General features: G+C 39.6%; 1 protein-coding gene across 1 annotated transcript; it reads left to right on the top strand.

Annotated features, from left to right (window-relative positions):
- The first annotated feature begins 7,154 nt into the window (after positions 1-7,154).
- On the top strand, positions 7,155-24,601 carry nt5e (5'-nucleotidase, ecto (CD73)). The gene is made up of 9 exons (XM_064339909.1): positions 7,155-7,591; positions 10,008-10,230; positions 11,642-11,830; positions 18,697-18,894; positions 20,588-20,742; positions 21,082-21,190; positions 21,287-21,436; positions 21,734-21,934; positions 22,451-24,601. The coding sequence occupies exons 1-9, from the start codon at positions 7,250-7,252 to the stop codon at positions 22,651-22,653; spliced, it is 1,770 nt and encodes a 589-aa protein (XP_064195979.1). The 5' UTR covers positions 7,155-7,249; the 3' UTR covers positions 22,654-24,601.
- The last annotated feature ends 346 nt before the right edge of the window (positions 24,602-24,947 follow it).

The raw sequence follows: 24,947 nt of genomic DNA on the forward strand, positions 1-24,947 counted from the left end.
ATATGTTGATGTTTAATTTTTTTTTGTTCACTACCTGTAGATATCTTTGACATGGAAAGGACTTGATATTGAAAGGTGAAAATAAATATGTGTCTAGCATTGTATGAATTTTTGTCATATGGATGTTTTAGTTTTTAATATCGCTTTTCAGAGTTGGCCTGGATGTTAATGCTTTTTTGGAAATGCTACAGTTCTCTTTTTGGAAGGAAATCGTACTGAGTGGGTTGTGAAATTTGACTAAAAAAGCTTTCTTTGTTTTTTTTTTTTTTTCCATGCAGAAGTAGGCTTCTTTTGCTGTTAATTACAATGACTCAGCAGTGAGAAGTACATTACTCATGTGGTAGATTTTGTTGTGTGAGAAATATAGCAAGGGGTATCCTGCTTGTCAGTTTAATGGCACCAATTGTAATTGCAGTTATTAAAACCAAGATACTGAGGCACATTAGCCTTTTCCCACTCTTTAAGATGATGAGACTAAGCTTTCTGACATTTACTGACTTCTGGATGGAAATGATTTGAGTTATGTTGATGTGATAATATATGAACATGGAACTTATTTTAAGGAAAGAGGAAATTAGAGGTTTCTTCAAATAATGGACTTGTAGTTTTACAGGATAAGGACCCAGGGTCACAGTATCATTGGGTTATAGGATTTGCAGCTTACTATGTCCCATTTATTCCATATAAAAACTACAATTTGGCCTCTATTAAATGTCGCAGAGCTGAAAAAGAATATATTCTGTAAAGCCTTACTATAGGTCTTACTTGACCTATGTCAAAACAAAGATTTTGCACACTTCTTTTCTGAATGAACTGTTGAACTTTTCCATGTGTGGTGTCATTTCAGATAAAATGTGTTTACCACAGGTCAGTGGGGGGGGGGGTGCTGGGTAGGAAGAGGTAGGTTGCTAAGGAGGACAGAAACGGTCTTTCAAACAGCCAAAGCTTTTTCAGAAGAGCATAGAACAATTGTGGAAATATGAAGTATGATCCCACTTGTGACATGTGATTGTTTCTTCTAGTAATCAATACAGCACTTCAGTGTTTTTAGGATTGCAGTAGCCACTGTAAGTCACTCAGAGCCCAGAGTACATTGGTAGCTGTTATCAATGCACCACTGAGCCATGCAGTTTAACCTTGGAGCTACAGTATCCTCAGTCTTTATCCAGCTTGATGCCAGAAGTATCTTGAGGAGTCGATCCGTGAGGGAGGACAGCGTTCAGTCACGTTTCTCAACCTTTCTTGTCAAATTCATCTTCCGGAGTTGGTCATTTCAAAAGAGCCTTGTTCAAGAGGCACGTAAAAGCTTAGCGTACAAATATCCTCACTTGACAGTCTGTCATATGGCTGTACCTATTCCACTGTATTGGGGCCAATCACTGGTGTAATGGGTACCATTTTAAAGCTTTAGACATGCTAACCACAAGACCGCTAGGCTGGGCAAGAAAACTGGGGCACCACAACATGAGAATCACTTTAGATCTGACAAAGACAAAGACCAGTTCAGGGACGAAATTCGGAACCAAATACCTATTTGCAGGACTCATCCAAATCAAACAAGCCTGGTTTCCTTGTTTATTCAAATCAAAATAAAAAATCAAGATGTAGCCTTCAACATCCCACCAAGAACACCTGCCTTGTACCTTGTGCAAACTTCTCCTCACATTGCATGCACAGAAGGCTTCTTTTGTGTTCTTGCCCCCTACTGGTGTGGCAGGGTAACACAACATGACAGCATACAACTCTCTGAGGTTATTAGGATGCAACCAAGGATTGCTCATTTATTTTGCAAAATGGCTTCGTTTTTCAATATGATTATATGCACAGACAGATGCTTACTGATCCATACTCCAATGAGTGAGGGTCTCGGGCAGATTTCGGCAGACCCATTTTGGGGCCAACATGAATTTGCATCACAGCTTCTTTTAAAAGTAGATTGCTCAATGCTGAAATCCAGACTAGTGGTTTGTACAATTTCTTTGTCCCTGGGAAAATGCTGAAGGCAAGCCCTACCTTCTCTGATGCCTCATAATTTTCCTAGGGCGATTTAGTTTTTTCTAGAAAAACCCCGTTCCTGATTTTCACCAAGCTGAACACTTGCGATGAATATACAGTAAGCCGCTCTTGTTAACTAAGGTTAATGTTTTGTTTTTGTTTTTTTGTTTTGGCTTATCACATTTTATTGTTTGTGATAAAGTGAACATTCATTGTTTACTTTGGTTTGAGGGCACAAAAATTATTTGGCAACACAAGAAAGAATATTGTCATTTTAAAACAGGAAACCATGCGGCAAATTTTAATGGAATGCTTATAAGAACTGTCACCTCTCAGTATTAATTTACTCCTGTCCTTGTTCTCTGTACGGTGTGTTTCTGGCCTGGGAGTAGGACTCTTGCTCTGCAGTGTCCACAGTCTCGAGGTAAATAATGGTATGGATAATTGTTTAATACTCCAGCAGGCAGCCACGCACCAAGACCGATTATCCATATTAATTTGGATTCAGGCTTATTCTCTCACCCAAAAGGCTGATAGTTTCCCAGGAGAACTTTAAATTCAGCCCTTGATCATTTCGCTCTTTATCAGCTTTGTCATTTCCCCGGTGTAATTAGCCAACGGAATTTGCGATTTCGGCAAATGGGATTGCAGCACAATATATCCAAGAGCCTGGGGTATTGTGTACCGAATATAGCCGCAAGAATTACCCCACCTCTCACACACACACACACACACACACACGACCCACCACTTCAAAATGCTGAACTGCTATGAAAGGAAAAGGCCATACAGGATCTATGACACGGTCATCTTCATTGTCCGGACAGGTTTGGCCACAAGAATTCAAGGGATGTCACCTTCATTTCCATTTTCCACATGCAGTACCTCACCTAGCAGCCAAAGGTGCAGTTCATCCATCACTTTCTTTGACAGTATCGAGCATTAGTCATTTGTTGGAAGGGGGAGGGGGGTCAAGTAGGACAGTTCAGGAGTGCACTTCTTGCACAATCAGTCCTCCCACATCAGATCTAATATAGTAGGTAAAAGGTAATATAGTAGGTAATATAGTAGGTAAAAGGTATAGAGGTAAAACTGTTACATTTACCCCCACCCCCCATCATCCCACCCCCATCCCACACAGACATTTTTCAGACAAATCTTTACACTTTCTTTGTGTGACATATTTTGGTCAATGTTCAATCATTGGTTACGTAATTTACAACCAAATATGAACAATAACATTATATTCTATTCTGTAACTGTAATTTTGAATTAAAGATGCATATTGTATAACTACATATTGATTTAAATCCAATGTCCTTTTGATTTTGTGTCAGCTCTGGATAATCTGACATTGCACATTGTACAAAAAGGAAAAATCTGACATTTTTCTTTTTTGAAATATGAGAAGTTACTTACTTTGTTTTATTACCCCGTTTACAGTATTTTTAAAAAGTATTGACATTGATCAAAATATTCATTGTGGACTGCACACTTGGTTTTCTTTTCCATTTCTCAATGTGCAGTAAATTGAACCAACTGATTTGCTAACATCTTCTGCCACCTTGTGTATGTACTGCAGGTCTGCAGTGCATCAGTACATATTATGTACTGTACGTGTTAAAATATAATTTTAACATGTACTGTATTGCCATGTAGATGTAGTGTACTTAGTGTGCATTTAATTAGTGATGTGGCATGTACTATAATTGTACAGGGCTGCATATTTGTTTCCTGTCTCCGTGTTTGTAGGTCATTGTGGGTACTGTACTGTATAATTTGGTTTGCTCCGTTCATGCACATTCTCATGTGACTCTCCTTTATCTCCACTCCTGGGTCAGAAGGCTAAGCTCACAAGGCTGGAGCAGGGAATTCTTCAAGCTTTCAGCAGGGATCTCAGCTACAGATGTGTTTAGAAAACTTGAAAGTGAATTTTCAACTTTGTAACAATTCCCAGCTGTGCATGACACTGCGTTTTTTCACTTCTCTCTCTCTCTCTCTGTAAATATTATGGTTTCAGTTGCTAGTAAAATGTTTGAAAAGGTTTGTGTTGCACATTTTAGTGTTGCATGTGCATAAAGGTGGTTTAACATTTCTGAAATGACATATTTACAGGTTAGTGTAGGGAGGGAAGGTGGAGGCAGGGTAGCAGTTATCTGTGCTTTCGTCTGTCCCGTGCAGCTAGTCAGACATGCTATTACCCGGGTGTTTAGCATACTGCATATGCATATCACTCATTTTGAATGCAAATATTACATTTGCAAAAAAAAAAAAGCTTGCAAAATGCACAATACAGTATGCATCTTTAGCACTGGGAGGAAATTGCAGTGTTTGTTCAGTGTAATTCTGCTTTGTTTCTCTTGTGGTGAAGATTCTGTATTTCAGTGGCATGAAAATGGTAAGCGAGGTGTTGTCAGGAACCAGTGCTCAGTGTTCACCTAAGGTTATCCATGGAAAAAATTACCTTGGGAGAGATGTTTGGTTTTTATTTATGAAGCACTTATAATTCAGTCTTTTAAAGAACAAACAAACCCCTTTGCTTGGTCACATTTAATAACACACATCAAACTGTGCCTTCGGGGGCTTTCATTGCAATATAGGAAATTAAATGTTCTTAAAATAAAAAACATTTTCTCATAGTAATACCCAGAGGGAACTTTAAATGATCTTTTTTTACTTTATAATGATTTGTCTTTGTGTCTTTTTGGAACATTACGGTTTAGCCAGCATTGCTTAGCAATGTATAAGTCAATCAGCCCAAGCAAGCTGAAGAGAAGTAGAGCACAAAATAACTAGTCCCCATTGAACAATGTGTTTGAGTTTGTCTTTTGAATATTATAATAACAACCCACACCAAGCGGTGAGAGGAATGGGGAGCGACAGACAACCTTATCCAGCTCTCTTGTGTTCATAATCCTGTTGGTGGGTAGAGATTTAATTAAACAATCAAAATGAGTGTGAATGTGTACACACATGGTGCAAAAAAGGCCAAGATACTGTCTGTGGGTGCTGCAGATCCTGCAATTTGCTCCCATGCTATAGCAAATGGTAGAGGGGTAGAATGAAGATAAACGAAAGTTGAAATAGCCAGAATTACTTTCTGTGTAACCTGTGATGGCAATGACTACCTCATGACAATATTGACCATTATACACTGACATGCCCAAACCATAATTCAAGTGGGAAAAAATTTCACCAAAATGTATTAAAAAATAAGAAAGTTCCAGTGACTTTTATGGTGGAAGTAGAAGTTAAGGTGAAAACATAAGAAGGAAGAAAAATACAAATTCTACATAACACATAAAACTGCATCCTATTGGCAATGCTTTGATCAGCCTTTACAATTTTTTGTTATTTCCCACATGCAGAACTTTACATTGGGCTATATTAAATTTAATTTGCCTGGTTTCCACCCATTTCTGGATATTATCTATTATTAGTAGATTCCAAACTATTAGCTGGGCTTCCCAGTTTTGTATCATTTTGTATCAACATAAATTTAACTAATGTATTTTCTATGTCCCTGTCAAGGTCATAGATATATACGAGGAAGAGCAGTGGTCCCTGCACCGATCCTTGTGGGACTCACCCACAGTTCCCTGATCAGATAATGTCCATCCTACTACTACTCTTTTAATTCTACCCAGTTAGCCAGTGTAGCCAGTTTTGAATCCACTCTAAAATACATCCACTAATTCCTACTGTCATTTTACTAATAAGTTTCTCATATGGTACCTTATCAAATGCCTTTTGGAAATCTAAGTATATAATATCATAAGCCTTGTTATAATCAAAACACTTGGTAGCTTCTTCAAAGAATACCAGGTTTGTGACCTTCCTTTGCAAGAAACCATGCTGGCTATCCCTTAGGATGGTGCTATTTCCAAGAAATAATTCCAACTAGTATTTATAGGTTAGGATTCCGGTATTTTACATGGGATGCAGTTAAACTGACAGGCCTGTAGTTTCTTGAACCAGTACGGTCCCCTTTCTTATATATTGGTATTATATTACCTTGCTTCCAGTCCTCATGTATTTCTCCAGTTTCTAAGGACTGTCTAAAAAATACCTGCCAGTCATTTAAAGATAGTCACACCTAACTCTTTGAGTACTCTTGAGTATATGCCATAAGGGCCTGCTGCCTTTTGTGTCTTTAGTTTAAGTAATTCATCTAGTACTTTATCCTCTACTTCAATATCTGATAAGACATTCTGAGTACTGAATATGCCTTCCAGTCTATTAGTAGCCTATTCTCCAGTAAAACGCTCAGTAGAATAACTATTTAAGGCATCAGCAAGATCGTTATTCCTTCTTCATTTCTGATGCACCTGATTTCTTCTTAGACTTTTCTTTTCCAACTACAGTATTGAAAGAAACGTTTAGGATTACTTTTTGGATATTGGGCAATTACCTATCAAAAGTTATTTTTTAACCTTAACACGCATGTTGCACAAGGAGTAATACATCTGAATATTGTAATATTCGTGCAAAATTTTTAAAAATTAAAATTAAAAAAGAACTACGGGAAGCCAAGCGGCTCTTTGAAGGGCAAATTACCCGAGATTGCCCAAATTGCCTTACACGAATGTTATAAGACAGTAGGCTACTTTATTCTGGAAGTTTCTTTTTCTTTCAAAGTTCCCGAATAAATGTCTTATATTAATAATGCAGGTGCATCATAAAATTTAATTTGTTTCTATTTCTATTCAGTAATCAAAACTCATTATTCTCGAAAGTGCCCATTCCACGGTAATTCCACGGTACTCTATCAATTTACATTCCGAACCCCTGTAGCCTACCCTTGATTTCACCGTAGCAGTTTAAAAAATTAAAAGAATGTATAGTATATGAAACACTTGAAAGACTGGAAAAGCCAGGGTTTTTTTTTTTTTTTTTTTTTTAAGATTACGAAACAATGTAAATCATGGATCAGACAGCATCGATGTCAATATAATTTCTAGACAATGGAGAGCTGTGTGAGACCTGTAAGTGATCATTTAACCCTAGCATGAAGTCAGTATTACTTTTACGGCTAACAGACCAAAGTTCTGCTTATTTAATATTCCACGACGCGTACTCCACAATGTAGCGTGCACAAACTGCGTGACCGACATACAGCCGCCGAATGAATACGAATGACAACGGCGCTTAAAATGAACACCCCTTTCTTAGCCCACGCCTACTTAGTATGTGAATTTAGCTTTAAACTGTACGATTCTTGCTTGCAGTCTGGGCTTTCATAATTCACAGAGAAATGGGAAGGAGATCTGCAGAACTGTCGCTGGTCGTTCTGGTCTCGCTGCTATTCTGCATTAGTAAATGCGCTTCTGCAGCAGGCTTGGAACTCACACTGCTTCACACCAACGATGTTCATGCACGAATCGAGGAAACCAATGAACGTTCTGGCTCGTGCACTAAAGGTTCATGCTTCGCTGGAGTGGCCAGGAGATTCACCAAAATCAAGGACATCCGGAGTCGAGAACGGAATGTGTTGCTATTGGATGCGGGTGACCAGTTTCAGGGCACCGTTTGGTTCAACTATTACAAGGGCGCTGAAGCAGCACATTTTATGAATAAGCTCAGATATGATGCAATGGTAAGAACTACCCTTTCATGGAAGTGAACTTTATTTTTGCAAATTATGTGGCTAGTGGTAAATCTAAGTGTACGGTGTCGCATACGTATGCATTACACCACTTGTACTGTATATTACTTAGGCCCACTTTTAGTTACAGATGTGCGCTATATTCGTTTATTTTCTGTGCCATTATTTATACCACGATACAAGCATTGTGGTTGTTGTAGTACCTTTAGCAAAATAAAACATTATACTGCATTGGAAATACAAAACGTTTAACAAGAAAACCGTTTAAAGAGGCTTAATGTACCAAAGCGAATAGCTAAACAACCCCTCATTTTGCACAGTGGAAGCTTCCCATCAATGTTAACTATATGGGAAAAGATGAGAAAAATATTTATAGAAAGCTTTATCTTATTTATAGAAAGCTTTATGCTTGTTAAGCGTTTTTCCTTCTTAACACTATATATATATATATATATACTACAGTGCCCTCATTCTTCCATTGTTGAAGCTTTCTATGGGTATTATACACCTACAACGGGGTCCGAAAGTTTGAGGACACCTCCAAGCCCTGGTTATTGTCATTATTTGTAAAAAAAAAAAAAAAAAAGAATGCAATTTTGATACTCCAATTAAACTTCTTATTCAAGAATATATAATTGAGATCAACGGGGAAATTGTTAGGATGGCATTCTCACCACAGACACCAGACCTGAACACAATCGAACATCTGTGAGAATAATTGAAGAGGGAAAAGGCCAAACAGCTAGTCTGTCAAATCTGTACAATACAACTTTATTTGTCCACATGGAGAGGAAGATTGCCTTTGGCTCACATGGCATGACATAGCACACAACAATACACAAAGTATAAAATAAACACATAAGAAACACATGGAAAGTGTTGAGGAAGTTCTGGGATGTAAAAAAAAAAAAAAAGATGAGGTGTTGCTTAAGCTGGTGGAATGAATGCCAAGCACAGTGAACGCAGTGATCAAGGCTAAGTCCGAAAGTAAAATTTTTTACCTTCAATAAATGCCTACTCACTTTTTTTACTTGTATTATTATACAGTATATTGACTTATATTGTTATTAATGTATGTTTTAATAAGAATGATTAACATAATTGTATCAGCCCTTGATAAATAATTTTTAAAAATGGCTTTTTGGTAGTGTCCTCAGAATTTTGGTCCCAGCTGTATATATTGTTTTACTCTTTTATTCTGATTTCTTGAAAGTCATTTACACATGCAATATCATGTAGGTCCCCATTTCATAGGCATCCCGTTGGCAAGGCAAAGGGTTAACCATTTGCTACACAAGGGGAATTGGAGACTGTAAAGCACAAGGCTAATATTACTCCTTAGTATGCCATAATGGACATGTGGACTGGGTAGCAGCAATTTTATTGTTATAGGAATAATTGGAGGAAGGGTAACCCAATCATTGAAGCACAGAGGTGAGGATTTATGTACAAAGCAACTGAATGGGAATGGGCAGGACATGCTTTAACAAAGGTCTCAGCTCTCTGACCTGCCAAGATAAGGGTTATTAGTGGAGTATCCAAGCATGGTGTTATTCCACACAGTTTAAGTTAGGCCACTAATGGGATATGTTCAATTAAGCTGAGGAGGCCAAGAGATGCTATTGAATTAATTAAATGTTGCATTTTTGTAGCACTTTTCCAGATGCTCAAATTGCTTTTTAAAGTGATGTGTTGGAACTCACCTCAACCACTACCAATGTGTAGCACCCACCTGGGTTATGCATGGCAGCCGATTTGCACCAGAACGCTCACCACACATCAGATGAGGTGGAGTGGGAGAGAACATTTTTTAGCCAATGAACTCAGGGGATTTTTAGGTAGCAGAATGTTAGAGAGCGAGGTCGGGAATTTAGCTAGGACACTGGAACCCCCTATTCTTTGCAATGAGCGTCATGGGGTTTTTAATGACCACAGTTTAACGTCTCATCTGACAAAGACAGAATCTGCTACAGCACAGTGTCCTCATCACTGTAGTGGGGCACTGGGGTTTATTCGACCAAAGGGAAGACTGCCTCCTGCTGGCGCACCAACACCACTTCCAGCAGCAACTTAGTTTTCCCAGGAGGTCTTCCATCCAAGTTCTAACCAAGCCCACACTTGCAGGGTACATGGTGGCATGGCTTCTGGCCGATTTTGTGCTGCCACTGCGTTTTGTTCAGACTTGCTAAAAATATAATATCACATACTATTTAGCTGCTCTAATTCAGCGTGCAGTTATTAAATGTGTCTTTTATTTAATTTTATTTTATTTCGATTTTTTAGAAATGTATTGACAGGTAATTTTGCCCTTCTGCGATATTTTATTGTGCTGTGTAAGAGGTTTTAACCACGAGTGCTTGCTGGGATAGTAGTGCTGAAAGAATAAGTGTTTATGTTCTGCTTGCAGGCATTGGGAAACCATGAGTTTGATAATGGAGTGGATGGTCTGATTAAGCCTTTTCTACAAGAAGTGAACTGCAGCATTCTCAGTGCTAACATTAAGCCAGATGCTACACTGGCTCCAAAGATAGCCGGCTACTACATGCCCTATAAGATATTTGATGTAAGCACTGAAAAGGTGGCAGTGGTTGGATATACTTCAAGGGAAACACCAGCTTTGTCAAAGCCAGGTAAATTTATCCTCAGTGATTCACATACATAATTAGCAAGTTATGAGATAAAATTTTATTGGATAATTTTGAACAGTCATTTTTTTTAAATTGATAGATGTTTGAATACTCATCGAAGTTCCCAGTAAAAATGAGAATTAAGTTACGCAATATTATGACAATTTCATCTTAATATTAATACAAGAAAGCTACTTTCTACTTTCCCTTTGAAATAGTTTATACTGTAAACAGTTACAAATAATGTATGCATTCAGGTAAATAATTTTACATAGGAAAGGAGGCAAATGGCGAAATTATTTAATATGTAAAAAGAGGCTGTAGCTGTTTCAGACAGACTTGCTATTTTACCCTATACAGTATATAGCAGTTACAGTATGTGACACATCAATTGCTGGGAAATGGAAATGCAAATTCCAGTTATCACCATTTTTTGTTTAGTATGTCAGATTAGACTGTCACTGATTATTCTGCCAAAGTCTACAGAATTCTTCAGTCTAGACGTTTAATCGTCTTCTCTCTATTATAATCACTATAATCACTGTATAATAATCCATATTATAATCACTAGCTGTTAGTTATTGTGATCTTTACAAATGCTATGTTGTTTGGAAAGGTTTTATCTGTACTTTGGCTTGTATAAAATAGAATTCCAGAGAGTCGTGTCAACAAGAAGTATGTGTATATATTAAACAACCTACTGCAGTACTTAAATTAACAAGTTAAATGTGGCCAGCAATCATGATTTTACATGTTGGTCCTCATCTTAACAAGAATGTGTTTATCACACTCCTGTTGTGTCACATATAATACTTTAATCCACAACAAAGAAAACAGAAACCCACTAAAAACAGTGATGCCATCCAGTTACAGTATAACACCTCCTATTTCTCCCATCGTAGAGAATGGATTCAGAAAATGTAATGGAGGATGCAGTTAGGTGAAAATTTGAACAGGACTCTAAATCTTCTGCCTTAATGTCTTAAATATGTTAATGCATTAACTGTGGCTTAAATATTGTCAGCCTGATCTCAAAGTTATAGAAAAATAGATATGTCACCATTTCAGTGTAGTCCACAGTAAAAGACACCTCCACTCACTTAAATAATAGGGAAACGAGGAGTTGTATTCCAGACATCATAACTTTAAATGGTGTTTGGAATACACAGACAAGGCTTTGTTCTGACATGAAATACAGTTACACAAATTCTGAGAGTACGTTACGTTACGTTACAGGCATCGAGAGTAAGACGAATCGTGCCAAATTATGATCTTTGGCTAGATTTCCCCTTCAAGGTTGTGCCATCTAAATAGTCTAGACTCTAATTTCCATATGCCGAATGAGCATGCTTTGTCTCAACTGCTGTCCATAGTATTCTTTGTGTAACTATGTGTGTTGTCTTTTCCTCCATAGGCCCACAATTGGTGTTTGAGGATGAGGTCACAGCTGTGCAGCTCCAGGTAGACAAGCTTGTCACCTTGGGCATTAATAAGATCATTGCCCTCGGCCACTCTGGCTTTGTCACTGACCAAGAAATTGCCAAGAAAGTAAAGGGAGTGGACGTGGTGATCGGAGGACACACCAACACTTTTCTATATACTGGTATGCTTCACATTCAGCGTGAAATCTGCTCCTGGTTCTTGTTCCTAAACTAGCAATTGCTTGAAAGCACTCAAAAAACACGTTGGTTGAGATTTACCTGCGCACAGATAAATCTGGATTGTCTGACCATTTTGAAGTAGACAGTAGTAATCATCTACTGTCTGCAGTCCATTGTTAGCTGGCCATTTGACATTCATGACTGTGGATAGGGAGGGGGGAAAGGGACAGGGGAAGGAATCAGGAGGAACGAACAGCATTGGGGGGGGGAACATGTGTCAGTCATTCTTCATCATCATTACAGTGCACCATCATCATCATCATCATGGCATCCAGGGAGCAGGTAGACAATTTACAGTCACAGTAGACATTGTATTTCAACCATGTCATCTAAGAGAGGAGATTGATTTGGCGGCAGAAGGATTTGTTTCAGTACTGATTGCCTGTCAACAAGTTTGAATACCCTTCCATCCCTGTAGAGCCACATGTTCTACCTTGCCCTTTGTGGTCCTTCATTAACATGCAATTTATAATTTTTTTCCTTCTGGTTCAGCTTCTCCCAAGGACACAAGTTATATTATAGAAAATACAGTATTAGTAGCAGTATATACAAAAGTTTTTGGCTAAATTCTAAAAACTGAATGACTTATTAAATTAAAAATCAGAGGGTACAGCAATGCTATTGTGGCTGTTGAACCATTGCAAGTACCAGCGAAATTCACAATTCACAAACCACCTGTCGTGGGTTGAAAGCGCTTGCAGCTTCACTACCTTGGAAAGCGTGACACAGTCGGCTGTCTGGGTCTTGCATATTTAAATTTTATTATTTAAATAAATTTTATCACCAAAATCATTTATATTTATGCAAATAGAGCTCAATACATGAATGTGTTTACTTCGCAACGATACCACAAGTTACCACTCACAGTAAGTATTTTTTATGACTACCTGACACCAGGTGGTAATGTTCTCCCATACAAAAGTATGACTCTTTGGGTTAATAGACGGATATTATTTGTCATTACTGGCTTAGACATGCAATACTACTGCTTGTTGACAAAGATTGCCCCTGGACTTGCCCTTTTTGCTATCTTTGGTAATTTAAGTATGCTTTTAAGAAGACAAATATTACATGTAATACATGTACTGTATATCCATCAATTCATTATCTATACCCGCTTATCCTGTTAAGTGTTGCGGGGGGTGCTGGAGCCTATCCCAGCGTGCATTGGGCAGGAGGCAGGAATACACCCTAGACAGGCCACCAATCTATCACAGGGCACACACACCATTCACTCACCATTCACTGGAACAATCATACCTATGGGAAATTTAGAGTATCCAATTAGCCTACTGGCATGCCTTTGAACTGTGGGAGGAAACCAAGGTAACCGGAGGAAACCCACACGGGCACGGGGAGAACATGCAAACTGCACACAGAAAGGCCCAGACCGGGATTCAAACCCAGGGCATTCTTGCTGTGAGTGGGTGGGCAGCACTGTTGCCTCACAGCAAGAGGGTCCTGGGTATGTATGTATGTATGTATTGCCTGTGGATTAATGGTTGTTGTGCAAGGCCTTGGTATTATTCTTTTCTTCTTAGTGGATTTACCTCAGTGTTTTGGCCTTGATTTCCGGTGACTTTCATGACCACTCATAAATTTCATTAATAACAGAAACGTTTTTACTTATTTAATCTATCTTGTAAAAAAAAAAAAGTTAAATTGCTGAAACAACGTTGCTTTGCAAAAGCATTGCCAGCCCTGTTCGTTTGAACACTGCCTCCCTGTGGAAAGTTCGTATTTCACTGTCTGACAGGTTCCTCCCATGTACCCCTGCTGGTGCATTTTGTGGGTCTCCCAGGCGATAGTTATTCGCAAGCAGAACTTTTTCAGCAGTGTGGATTGCATCACTGAACCGGTCTGTTCCTGGGAGGAACCTGTTTCACTCTGCACACGCGGATAAATTAGCCAAGTTGGCTTTATTCTGCAGAACAGGACTGACACGCAATGGTTCTCAGGCTCTCTGGAGACTGCTCGAACTTCCCTTCCCTATTATATGTATTTTTAAAATTACATATGGATGAGACATGGGATTGGGTTCAATCAATGTCTTTAACCTTAATTTAGGAACAAATGCCAGTGTTTGTTTTTACCTCCTCTCAAAATGTGGTTTGAGGAGTTCCAGTGATCACTAAAATTACTTCAACAGGTCTGCGTCTGTTGGAGATGCATTTCTTTGTGAGTTTAATTTTCTGGGCGGATAATGAGTGAATTGTGGTCATGGACACCACAAAAAGAACCGTGGTTATAGCTCATTGTCTTCGTCTATGATTCTTTTTGTTTTTGTTCCCCTTATAGCACTAGTGGGATTTTAGAATACAATGCTAGTGAAAACCAGAGCATCTGTTATTTAGCACAGAAGAATGCCCTGATTTCATTACACAGTGACTGTTATTGTAGCATAAGAGTTTTGATTAAATGAAAGCAAGCAGTATATTCATTCATGGTGCTAGTTTGAGGCACTGTTTATTTTCAAAGCATTGTTAATTGGTCACTCTGTTAATTTTCAAAGACTAGCTTTGTTTTTCCACAGTGCGAGAAAGGCAGGACAAAAAAAAACGTTGCTTATTGGCTGCCAGTCAAGGTTTTTATGCCAATGGTCCCAGTACTGATTTCCAGGAAGCTTCTGGCTTGTCTCTCTAAGAAAGATGCAGGCCTCTCTTTTGAATCTGATTCATGTGTTTGATTTAATTTCAAACACCACTAAATAAACCAACACTAAATTAAAAATAGTTACATGTGAATCCCCAAAGATATGCTCCAACTTTTAGTGGAAAGCCTTCCCAGAAGAGTGGAGGCTGTAATAGCATCAGAGGGGGGATCAACTCCATATTAATGCCCATGGTTTTGGAATGAGATGTTCTACAAGCGCATATGGACGTGATGTTCGGGTGTCCACATAATTATGGCCATGCAGTGTATGTAAGAATGGAATCTGTGTAAATTGCCTTGGATAGTAATGTTTGCTAAATACTAAAATGTAATGTATCCCGCCAATTACCATGGCTGTCAAGGCATTACATCAGCTGCATAACATGTACTACTACGTTAGCCAAATATAATACATTTGTAAACCATTAACCTTTAAGGTGTAAGATCTCAAATATGTGATTAGAATGTTCTTAACTGAACATTCTTATGCTGATGTCACAAACACTACTGGTAATTCAAATCTAAGTTCTAGAACACTAATTTAGAATTTAGTTACGCCTTGGCGGGGGCATGCCCCATACCTATACAGCACCGAGAGTTTGGCACTTTTCAGGGTTCCCCACATGAATATCCACAACAGCCACAGGCACTCAGCCCTTAAAAACATTAAATTCTGTACATTCTGACCCCATTTCAGCAGACAGATTTCATAAACAACTTCACATGTCCACACAATAAAACCCCAAACTAAGGGGATTTTGCGTTTTCTCCTTCTTCTTCTTCTTCTCTTTCTTCTTCTTCTTCTTCTTCTCATTCTTATTTTTCCTGCCGCCTATCCCACTAATAACATGTCTCCCCATTGGACATTTTACCGACACCCGCCAAATCTTCACCTACACGACCCAATGAAAAACTTGCATACACACGCAAAATACAAATAAATCAAAAGAGGAACATGATCCCTTATCTTACGGCTCATTACCTCAAATTAGTGAAAATGCACTGGTGAGCGGTAGTCCTCGTTGATTCCTGCCATACTCTAGGCCAGGGGACCTAGCTGTGATCCTGAAGAGCCACACTGTCTGTCGGCAGTTGTTTTCGCCTGAAAATCAGAAACCACATTACACCCAAGAAACCAGGAGACTTTAACTTGGCAATCAACTGCTTTAACTGCTTTAAGTTCCTAGAGTTTTTAAAAACCACTAAATGCTTCAGTGAAAAGGGGTGGACACACCCATTCCTGAAAATTCATTTAAAAATAAGCGAACCAGTTCTCACCTCCACCCACACCCATAACTGAACACTCTACCTTTGGGACGTGGGCGTGGGGGTGGGGGATGGGTTTGCCAACATACAGACTGTAAGCTTAGGGTTGTAACTAGGTAGCTGTTTCGTGGTGACTTAGTTAATGCACCCGTCTTAAATATTGCTTGTATTTTTGCATAGACCGCGTTGTTGCTGTTCTCGTTTGTGTTAGTGTTAATCAGTTTAACCTTCAGGGTCCAAGTTGAACTATGCGGTTGTTCTCTGCACTTGGACCGGTACTTCTCTCTAGAGTTTTCGACATACTTGTTCCTGGTTATGGTTATACACTTTGTTGTACGTTGCTCTGGATAAGAGCGTCTGCCAAATGCCTGTAATGTAATGTAATTGGGATGGCAGGTATGCCATCCCTCCAAGTTACGCCTTGGCGGGGGCATGCCCCATACCTATACAGCACTGAGAGTTTGGCACTTTTCAGGGTTCCCCACAGAAATAACCACAACAGCCACAGACACTCAGCCCTTAAAAACATTAAATTCTGTACATTCTGACCCCATTTCAACAGACAGATTTCATAAACAACTTCACATGTCCACACAATAAAGCCCCAAACTAAGGGGATTTTGCGTTTTCTCCTTCTTCTTCTTCTCTTTCTTCTTCTTCTTCTTCTCATTCTTATTTTTCCTTCCGCCTATCCCACTAATAACATGTCTCCCCATTGGACATTTTACCGACACCCGCCAAATCTTCACCTACACGACCCAATGAAAAACCTGCATACACACGCAAAATACCCATACCTTTTTACTCTGAAACATTTTCAGTATAAACAGCTAGTCTGCCTGTGGCCTAGTGGGTAAGGTTACAGTCTTGGGAACATAGGGTCTGAGGTTCAAGCCCAGCTAGGAACGTGTTTCTTTAACCTGCTTTTACCCTCACTAATAATTGTCTACTACTTCTCAATTATTGCTTTTGCACCATATCTACCAGCCGTTCCCCGAACGTATACACTGTATTATGACGTACCGTCTGCACGTTCAATTGTTAACCGGCTACAATATTGCAAAGCCATATGGATTCAACGGGAGCTCTTTTGTACTTACTCGCCTGTGTTCTTCTTTAAAACCACGGACAGGTTTGCTAATGATATTTCACGCATTGCATAGCTATGTCATGGTACTGCCCTAACAAAGTGACAGACTGGTAAACCTCCAGTTGAACGATTAAATCCCGCCTCGTCCTCAGGCAGATAATTTCCTCTTTTACACTAACGTTCTCTTACGCTTATATTTGCTTTACCAAAACTCACGCATGGCCACCCATATACATTTCATGACGGCAAATGTATTCCTTTTATTAAAAAGTTACACCAGTTCACTGCTGTGCCATTTCTACTAACCGCATTTCTTCACTTGGCTACCGTACAAAACCTTCTTATCAGCAAACGCCACGTTTCTGCATTCATTTTACCTCGCCCTGTTCTCTATCTAGCCACATACAAACAATTACTACGTACGTACGTTCTGCAACTCCCCATTAAAACATTACATTTAAAATCATGATTCACTCATAATTATAACTACTGGTACTGAACATGAAAAAAAACACAGCAGTGCAATATATTTCACACGTTACTTAACCCTCCACTTTAACGGCTAATGCTTTATAGCGACTGTTATATATACCATTCGATAAGGAATATAAGCTCGCTCATGGTCACTCCATTTACTTCGCACTATACTCCGTGATCATGTCAACCTTCACGTACATGCCCATTCTGCTAAAAACATATTGTTTCAACTACGCAATTTCATAATTTCATCCTAATTTCTCTCACACTGTTGTTATTTTCTCATATGCAAAGCCTGCTGGGACATATGTGTCTGCTCCTATTCTCCACTGTCATGTTTTCCGGTTCTAGTTTAGCAAAACAGCGAAGAGGATTCCTACCTGCAGATAAGCCTATCAAAATGCCTTATAAACCTTACAAACACTAAAAGTGCATCGCCACGAAATAACAGACAACGGAGCAGGACAGAAGGCTACACAAGTTGCGACCTAGGGAGTTATAATTCTACGGGCTTGCTGATTCTTTTGTCAGTCAAGGCTCGTTGGATGGACGTCAAATCCGTGAGTACATACACTGGCCATATTCATCTGCGTTTCTGATACATTTACACTTACGCCACCGCACCCTTCCTTACAGCCACTGTTTTATATACATAGCAAACCGAAACTGCTGAACGGTACACGCTCATCAGACTGTATACAAATTCACACAACGATAGCCATAATCCACAACCGTTTCTTACAGGGTCACTTCGCAATTCTCACTCTCATAATAAAACGCTTTGCAAAAAGAAATGATATCTCATAAAAAACAAGTTTTCAACGTACAAAAATGCCAAGTTACTCAAATGTATTGATATCAAAATGACGCCAAGTTACGGTACTACAAACAATATAGGCTATCTTGCCTCACCAAAATGACATAAGATGTATTTCAAAGCAATGCTACCCAATATTTCCTCAATTCTTTCAAGTCACTTGGCCCTGTGTGTATAAGCAATTGTATCTCTGATGGAAATGTCTTGCATTTTGAAGTGTCACAACACACTGGAGAAAAACTTGACGCTTTATATTTTTTTTTGATTTTTTGATATTTTGGATTATTATACCCAAAGGAAAATTATGAATGCGCATCCTCCTGAAAATGGTTCTATGAATTCATTTATATGTGATAGTTGGATTGAAAGTCAGGTTTGTGTTATGAAAATCATGACAGAGGATTTTGGCATTTCAGACCATTTAAATTCACAAATATTGCTTTGCATCTTTGCTTAACTGCAAAGTTCTGATGCTCCACAAACCTGTATCCTGTCTGTGATTGAAGGGACGCCCCCATCGACAGAGGTACCAGCGGGCCCTTACCCCTTTATGGTGCGGTCCGAACATGGCTATGATGTACCCGTCGTCCAGGCCTATGCTTTTGGGAAGTACCTGGGCTACTTGAAGGTGACCTTTGATGAGCAAGGACGTGTGGTGACCTCAACAGGGAATCCGATCCTGCTTAATAGCAGCATACCAGAGGGTAAGTGGCATGGACATCCAATCAGCAGGCTGCCAATATGGAAAATTCATTGATATTCAATTTTATTTATTTATTTTTATCATGCAAGTTAAAATGCTGAACTATAAGGCCAACCTTCTCCAAAGGGATAAAGCCCATTGTATGCTGTGTTGCCTTATTCCAAGGCTTGGGTTCGCAATTAATGTAGTGACGTTATTATTATTATTATTATTATTATTATTATTATTATTATTATTATCAACAGAATAACCAGATTTCTAATCACACGAGGGTCTGGAAAAATGTTTTTAAAATGTGTTAATGGACCAGAAGTGTACTTGACTGGGATGAGAAATTTGTCAGCACAAGCAGCATTCCTCAAATTTTAGACCAGCTGTTGAAATTATTGAATTAAGCGATATTTGAGATTAATGTGAATGCAGACTTTGGTGTCAAGGCTCACTCTCCGTTTGCACAAACCAGCTAAAATAATAATGGGGAGTGACCACCACAAATCCCCCTCCATGGGGATCCGATAAGAAGCAGAGCCCCCACGTGGATGCTGGGGCGGTGGTGGTGGGCGCACAAAACATTCCCAAAGGCGCACAGCTGCAGCAATTCTTTGGTTCAAAATGAATGTATTTGTTTGAGAAACAGCATTCCTACAGCAATGGTATTTCTAGCACAGCAGCTTTCTTAGAGGAATTCTTAAAGCGGAAATTCCCAAAGTGGCAATTCTTAGACTGCAATTCCTTAGCCCAACAACAGCAGCGGTGCAAGAAATGCATATAAACGCAAGGTAGCAACAATTAGCAAGTCTTCTATTCCCCGTGTGAATGCTTATTCTAATAGCAGTGTGCACAATATTCAGTACCATAAATGCCTGTTGCCAATAGTAGTATCCACGTATACACATATCCAATAAAGACTATGCAACCATTAGCAATCTACAATCCATGCCAAGCTATAGTTAGCCGCAATAATGTAATCAACCCGATATCTATAGTTGTGTGCGTACATGCAATCTCTAAAAAATATGTGCAAAATATCATACTAGATACAATCAGCCCAACAGTAATGACAAGTATGATGCGATGTAAGATACGGCTGGTTTTCTTTGAGCAGCAGCAATTCCCTTGAACAGCAAAATTTCTGATCATAATGTCAGCAACACTTATTGGCATCTAAAAACCAAAATAGCCACTCGGTGCTTGCAATGGTAGGTAGTAACAACCGGTTAGGAAGATTTCCAAATAACCCACCTTAAAATAACCAAGCTAGGAGAGGAAATGTCCGGGTTACACATCGCTTGGTTCGCGCAATTAAATAACCAAATTCTACTTAAATATAACAATGCCCTTCCATTGTCTTGGCAGACCATATAGGGCTATCCAAGTTGATACGGGGAGAGTACGATGAGTTAAATGTTCCTGGCGGTAGACAGGAGTTGGCGGCCTAACACGGGAGTTGGCAGCCTAACACGGGAGTTGGCGTCACTTAGTTTTATACACCGCTGCTGGTCAACTGTGAATACCTCTGACTTGATGAGCATAAGAACGGGAATGCAGCATTCAACTGCTCAACAGATAGAGTATGCCGTCGAGGACTGGGTTGTGCTTTATTTTCTGCAGCTCTAAAATGGTGTACTGTACTGTATGCAATCACGTCTTGTGGTAACTGATAGTGGTATCCTGTTTTTTTTTTTCTTTTTTAGATCCAGTTATCCGTGCAGATGTGGGGGAATGGATGAAGAGCCTGGCAAATTACTCTTCGCAGTATGTGGGAAACACCCGGGTGTACCTGAACGGCACCTTCGAAGAGTGCCGTTTCAGGGAGTGCAACCTGGGAAACCTAATATGTGATGCAATGGTGAGTGGTGGGAATGGACAAAGCAGACCATTTCATTGACCAATCACTGTGCACTCTAGCTTCACTGTCTTTTACACCTGTTGCAGAAGTACTGTTATTTTACCTTCCCTTTGAAAGAGTCATTTGGAGCCCTGTGGAAAGTGTAATTAAATTATTTTGTGTTTACAACATGTATTGCAAACAGTGAAGATACTGCTTAGTTCCTGTGCACTGTAATGGCAGCCATTGAGTCTTATTGTTTTATAAACCTTGCCACTTCTTGTAACTTGTTTGTTGCTAGCATAAGCGCTGTGGTGGGCAAGTCATGGAAACACAGTGCGCTTTCTACCTCTCTTTTAGATTCATCACAATATCAAGTACGCCGATGAGGTTCAGTGGAACCACGTCAGCTTGTGCATCCTGAACGGCGGGTCCATACGGGGGCCTATCGACGAGCGCAGCCGAAACGGTGCGTGTGGGCAGCGCGGTCGCTCTAGCGAGGCCCAAGATATGACGAGCTGTGACCTCTGACCCTGTCTCCTCTCTGACGTCGTGCGTTTTCCAGGTTCCATCACTATGGGGGACCTTATTTCTGTCTTACCATTCGGAGGCACGTTCGATTTAGTGCAGCTGAAGGGATCGACGCTGAGAAAGGTCTTTGAGCATTCTGTAAAGAGATATGGAGGTGGCACTGGGGAGTTTCTTCAGGTGTCAGGTAATTAAATTCAGCTTTCTTTCTTGGTGGGGGGGGGGGTTCTGAGAGGCAGGAGTTGAATGCTGATTGGCTCAGTAATAATATAGGTAAGTACCACCTCTAACTTCTAACTTAGGGCTCAATTTGTTTTTTCTTTTTTCACACCATGCTATATTCTTTGGTAAGGCACAGGAAACAACATTGCATTTACAACAGAAGTAGGATAAAAATAAGATGAAAATAAGATAAAAAATACTATTTCTACTACAGGTGAGCAGAAAAGATCGAGTTCATTTAAGTGCCCTTACTCTCTCGTAGGGATCCGTGTTCAGCTGGACGTGTCAAAGCCCCCAGACAACCGCGTGGTAGGTTTGAGCCTCCTGTGTACACACTGTCGAGTGCCCAGCTATGAACCCCTGGAGGCTAACAGGACCTATAAACTGGTCCTGCCGTCCTACCTGGTTGAGGGAGGCGATGGGTACTCGATGATCCGGAATGAGAAGCTCAAACACGACACCGGTAAGCCCTTTAGGCATAACCGAAATACTTGTAGAGTATAGTAGGCTAGTATGGTATGCATTTTGTATGTGAGTATAAAAAGTTTAGGTGAGTGGTGAGTGAATGGTGTTTGTACCCTGCGATAGATTGGTGACCTGTCCAAGGTGTATTCCTGCCTCTCACCCAATGCATGCTGGGATAGGCTCCAGCACCCCCGTGACCATGCCCTGGCTGGGATAGATAATGGCTGGATGGAAATTCAAATGCTAACAGTGCTGTACAATTAACAATCGTAAAATACAGGATCTCCAATAAGTGTTATCTCAATATTAGTACATTACTATTTAATGGTAATTGCTTATAGGCCTACTTATAATTAAATTGAAAATGTGGCTTGTACTTTACTTGTCCACTTTATGTGTTAATAAGAAGGTGAATTATTGTGCACAAGATCAATGACTTAGAAGGGATATTAAGTAGGAAAAAGTTTATCAGACTAGGAGAGGAACCTGAGAGTGTTGGTTGCTTTATTTCCAGGCGACTTGGACATATCCGTTGTTGCCGACTACATCACCGAAATGGAGCGGGTCTATGCAGCTGTGGAGGGTCGGATCACATTCGTCAACTCCAAATCGGGACCAGTGAGTGCAAGTCATGTGACCAGGCCGAAACTGCTCCTGCCACTCCTGGGCGTGGTCTGGACCCTGTCGGATATCTCGTTTTTAGATTATCGCCTTTGAGAAAGAGGCAATAGTCCCTTTTTGCACTGGGATGTAGGAGCTAAAAGCAGAGAGGAACTGTCCACTACGGCTCTGAAAGGGCTGGTGAGGTGCGTTCATGTTTGCTTTCCCAACGCACATTGAGAGCCGTGAAGATTATGTAAAGTAGGAGGGTCTATACCCAGGAAATGCATATTCACTGTTCTATTTGATGAACATCGGTTATTGTAGTCTTTAAATTTTTTTTCTAATTCTGCTTTAGGTTCTTTTATTTTTTCCTTGCAGTTTAGCTGAGTGGCCCAGTTCAGCTAAATGCAAACCTTTTTGTTACGAGTTGCCGAGTCAATTTCCCAGATGAATGTCGTCCTCCAACCAGATACTGATCATAGCTTGCACCTCCTCGTTGACCACGATGTTGTGATTTTCTTTTTCCATTTCAGAACTTGCTTGCTCTCTCACTGCTGATAAATGTTCAGTACGGCAAGTTCCACCCGAATCATTGACAGACCTTAAAAAGGTACTACCTTGCAAGCAAAGACTAAAAAGGGGATATGAAGCATGCCCCAGGAGCCTAACCAAAATTGTTCCTCTGGTGGAAAAGGGGCTTTAGTTCCTGAGTTCTGCAAAAAGTTCATAAGTTATGGAAAATTTACTGTGTTGGAAAAGGGGCTAATATAATTTGATATGGGAAACTTACTCCTAGTCCACACAATATTATATTGTTATCAAGTGGCCTGCTCTATTTAACCTGACAATTTGACCTGACTACCTGTCACACCCCCCCCCCCCCCCCCCCCCCCCCCAACAGGACTAAAAGGGAATGTCTTTAGGCAATGAAAAGCCCACACTGAGGGTCTTGTCTCTGTTCTGCCCAGCGTGGCCACGGAGGATAATTATTTCGTTTTTATTTAAAGTTTTAATGCCAATCTCTGACGTCTATGTTTGTCTATGGTTGTTGAGGCCTGTCAGTTTTAAATTTACATTTTTTTTAGAGGCAGTTTCAAGGTCAGTGTAGTACAACTGGCCTTGTCACATGGATAATATTTTGATATACCTGAAGTTGAAGATTGCAATACTGGCTGGACTTACAATTATTGCCTACAGCTATCTCCTCTGTTGTTAAAAGCAGAAGCAAATTTACATTTTTGTAGAGGTATTTAATAGCTAAGCTAAATTACCTCCATTCATGTTTTGTCTTGTTAGAAAGAGGCTATAACTATGAATCTTTTGATAATAATATTGTAGAGTTAGCCTTGCTTCCAACAAAATGAGGCCACTTTATAAGTAAATGTAGGAGCTTTTAGATAAGCCAGTGTCTCCACACCTTAATTTTGCCTTACCCAATCAAACAAAGCATTTTCCCCTGATAATTCATTAACTGTGAATGGGCCAGGAGGAGCAGGGGTGTCCCTCCCCCTCTTTCAATTACATAAAATGTAGGGCTGTCTTTATTTTTGGCAATTGAGTCTGGTGTCTGGAACTGGCGTTTGGTTTTGGTGTGCGTGGACTGTCTTGTATTCTTTGTCTTTTTGAATATTCTGTTGTTCTTTGGTTTTTGAAATTTGGTATTGGTTTTCTTGAGATCATCTTTGGAGAAAAAAAATGATTTGGTGTATTCTTTCATTAATTTCTTTTGTAACTGTACTTGTCTATGTCTGTAACATTAATTATTTGTTAATGAAGCTAAACGTTTGTCTTTAGATATGTTGAATGCTTGTAATTTAATAAATCTCTTAATTTTAATCTGGTTTTGAGTGTACGTTTTGATAAAGGTTGATCCAACAGATTGCTCTTCCAATCAGCAAATTTGGTGATTTAATTGATAATTGATATCTTTGATAATCTTTAACAAATGAAATCAAATAAATCTGTTTTGCATGTTAGATAAGATATGAGTTTTTTGTTGATGCACTTGTGTTCTATGTTCAGAGTGCTGAACATTAAATGATGGTGTTACCTGTTAAAACTGCTGGATTTGGAATTTTTCATTTTTACAACAAATTGTCACTTCCCCGACAAGCCTATCCATTAGTCTGTGAGAGCAATTTGACTGCCAAAGGCTTCATCATGCTCACACTAGCATGCTCACACTCACACTAGTGAGTACGATGAAATTGTCTGACCACGTTGTAGTGTTGTTGTTTGTACCTTTTCCGAAGTAGCAGGAGGTGCAATTACAATAGGAAGTAGTCATAGGAAGTTAATATAGGTACAACAGAGTTCTGTTTGCTGTTTACTATTTAAGTAAAAACATGGTGGCATAACAGTAAATGTACATTGTTCTTTGCCTATTCTTGGCTGCACCCCACAGCCTC

This window comes from Anguilla rostrata, chromosome 6 (assembly GCF_018555375.3).
Source record: "Anguilla rostrata isolate EN2019 chromosome 6, ASM1855537v3, whole genome shotgun sequence".
NCBI classification, from domain to species: domain Eukaryota; kingdom Metazoa; phylum Chordata; class Actinopteri; order Anguilliformes; family Anguillidae; genus Anguilla; species Anguilla rostrata.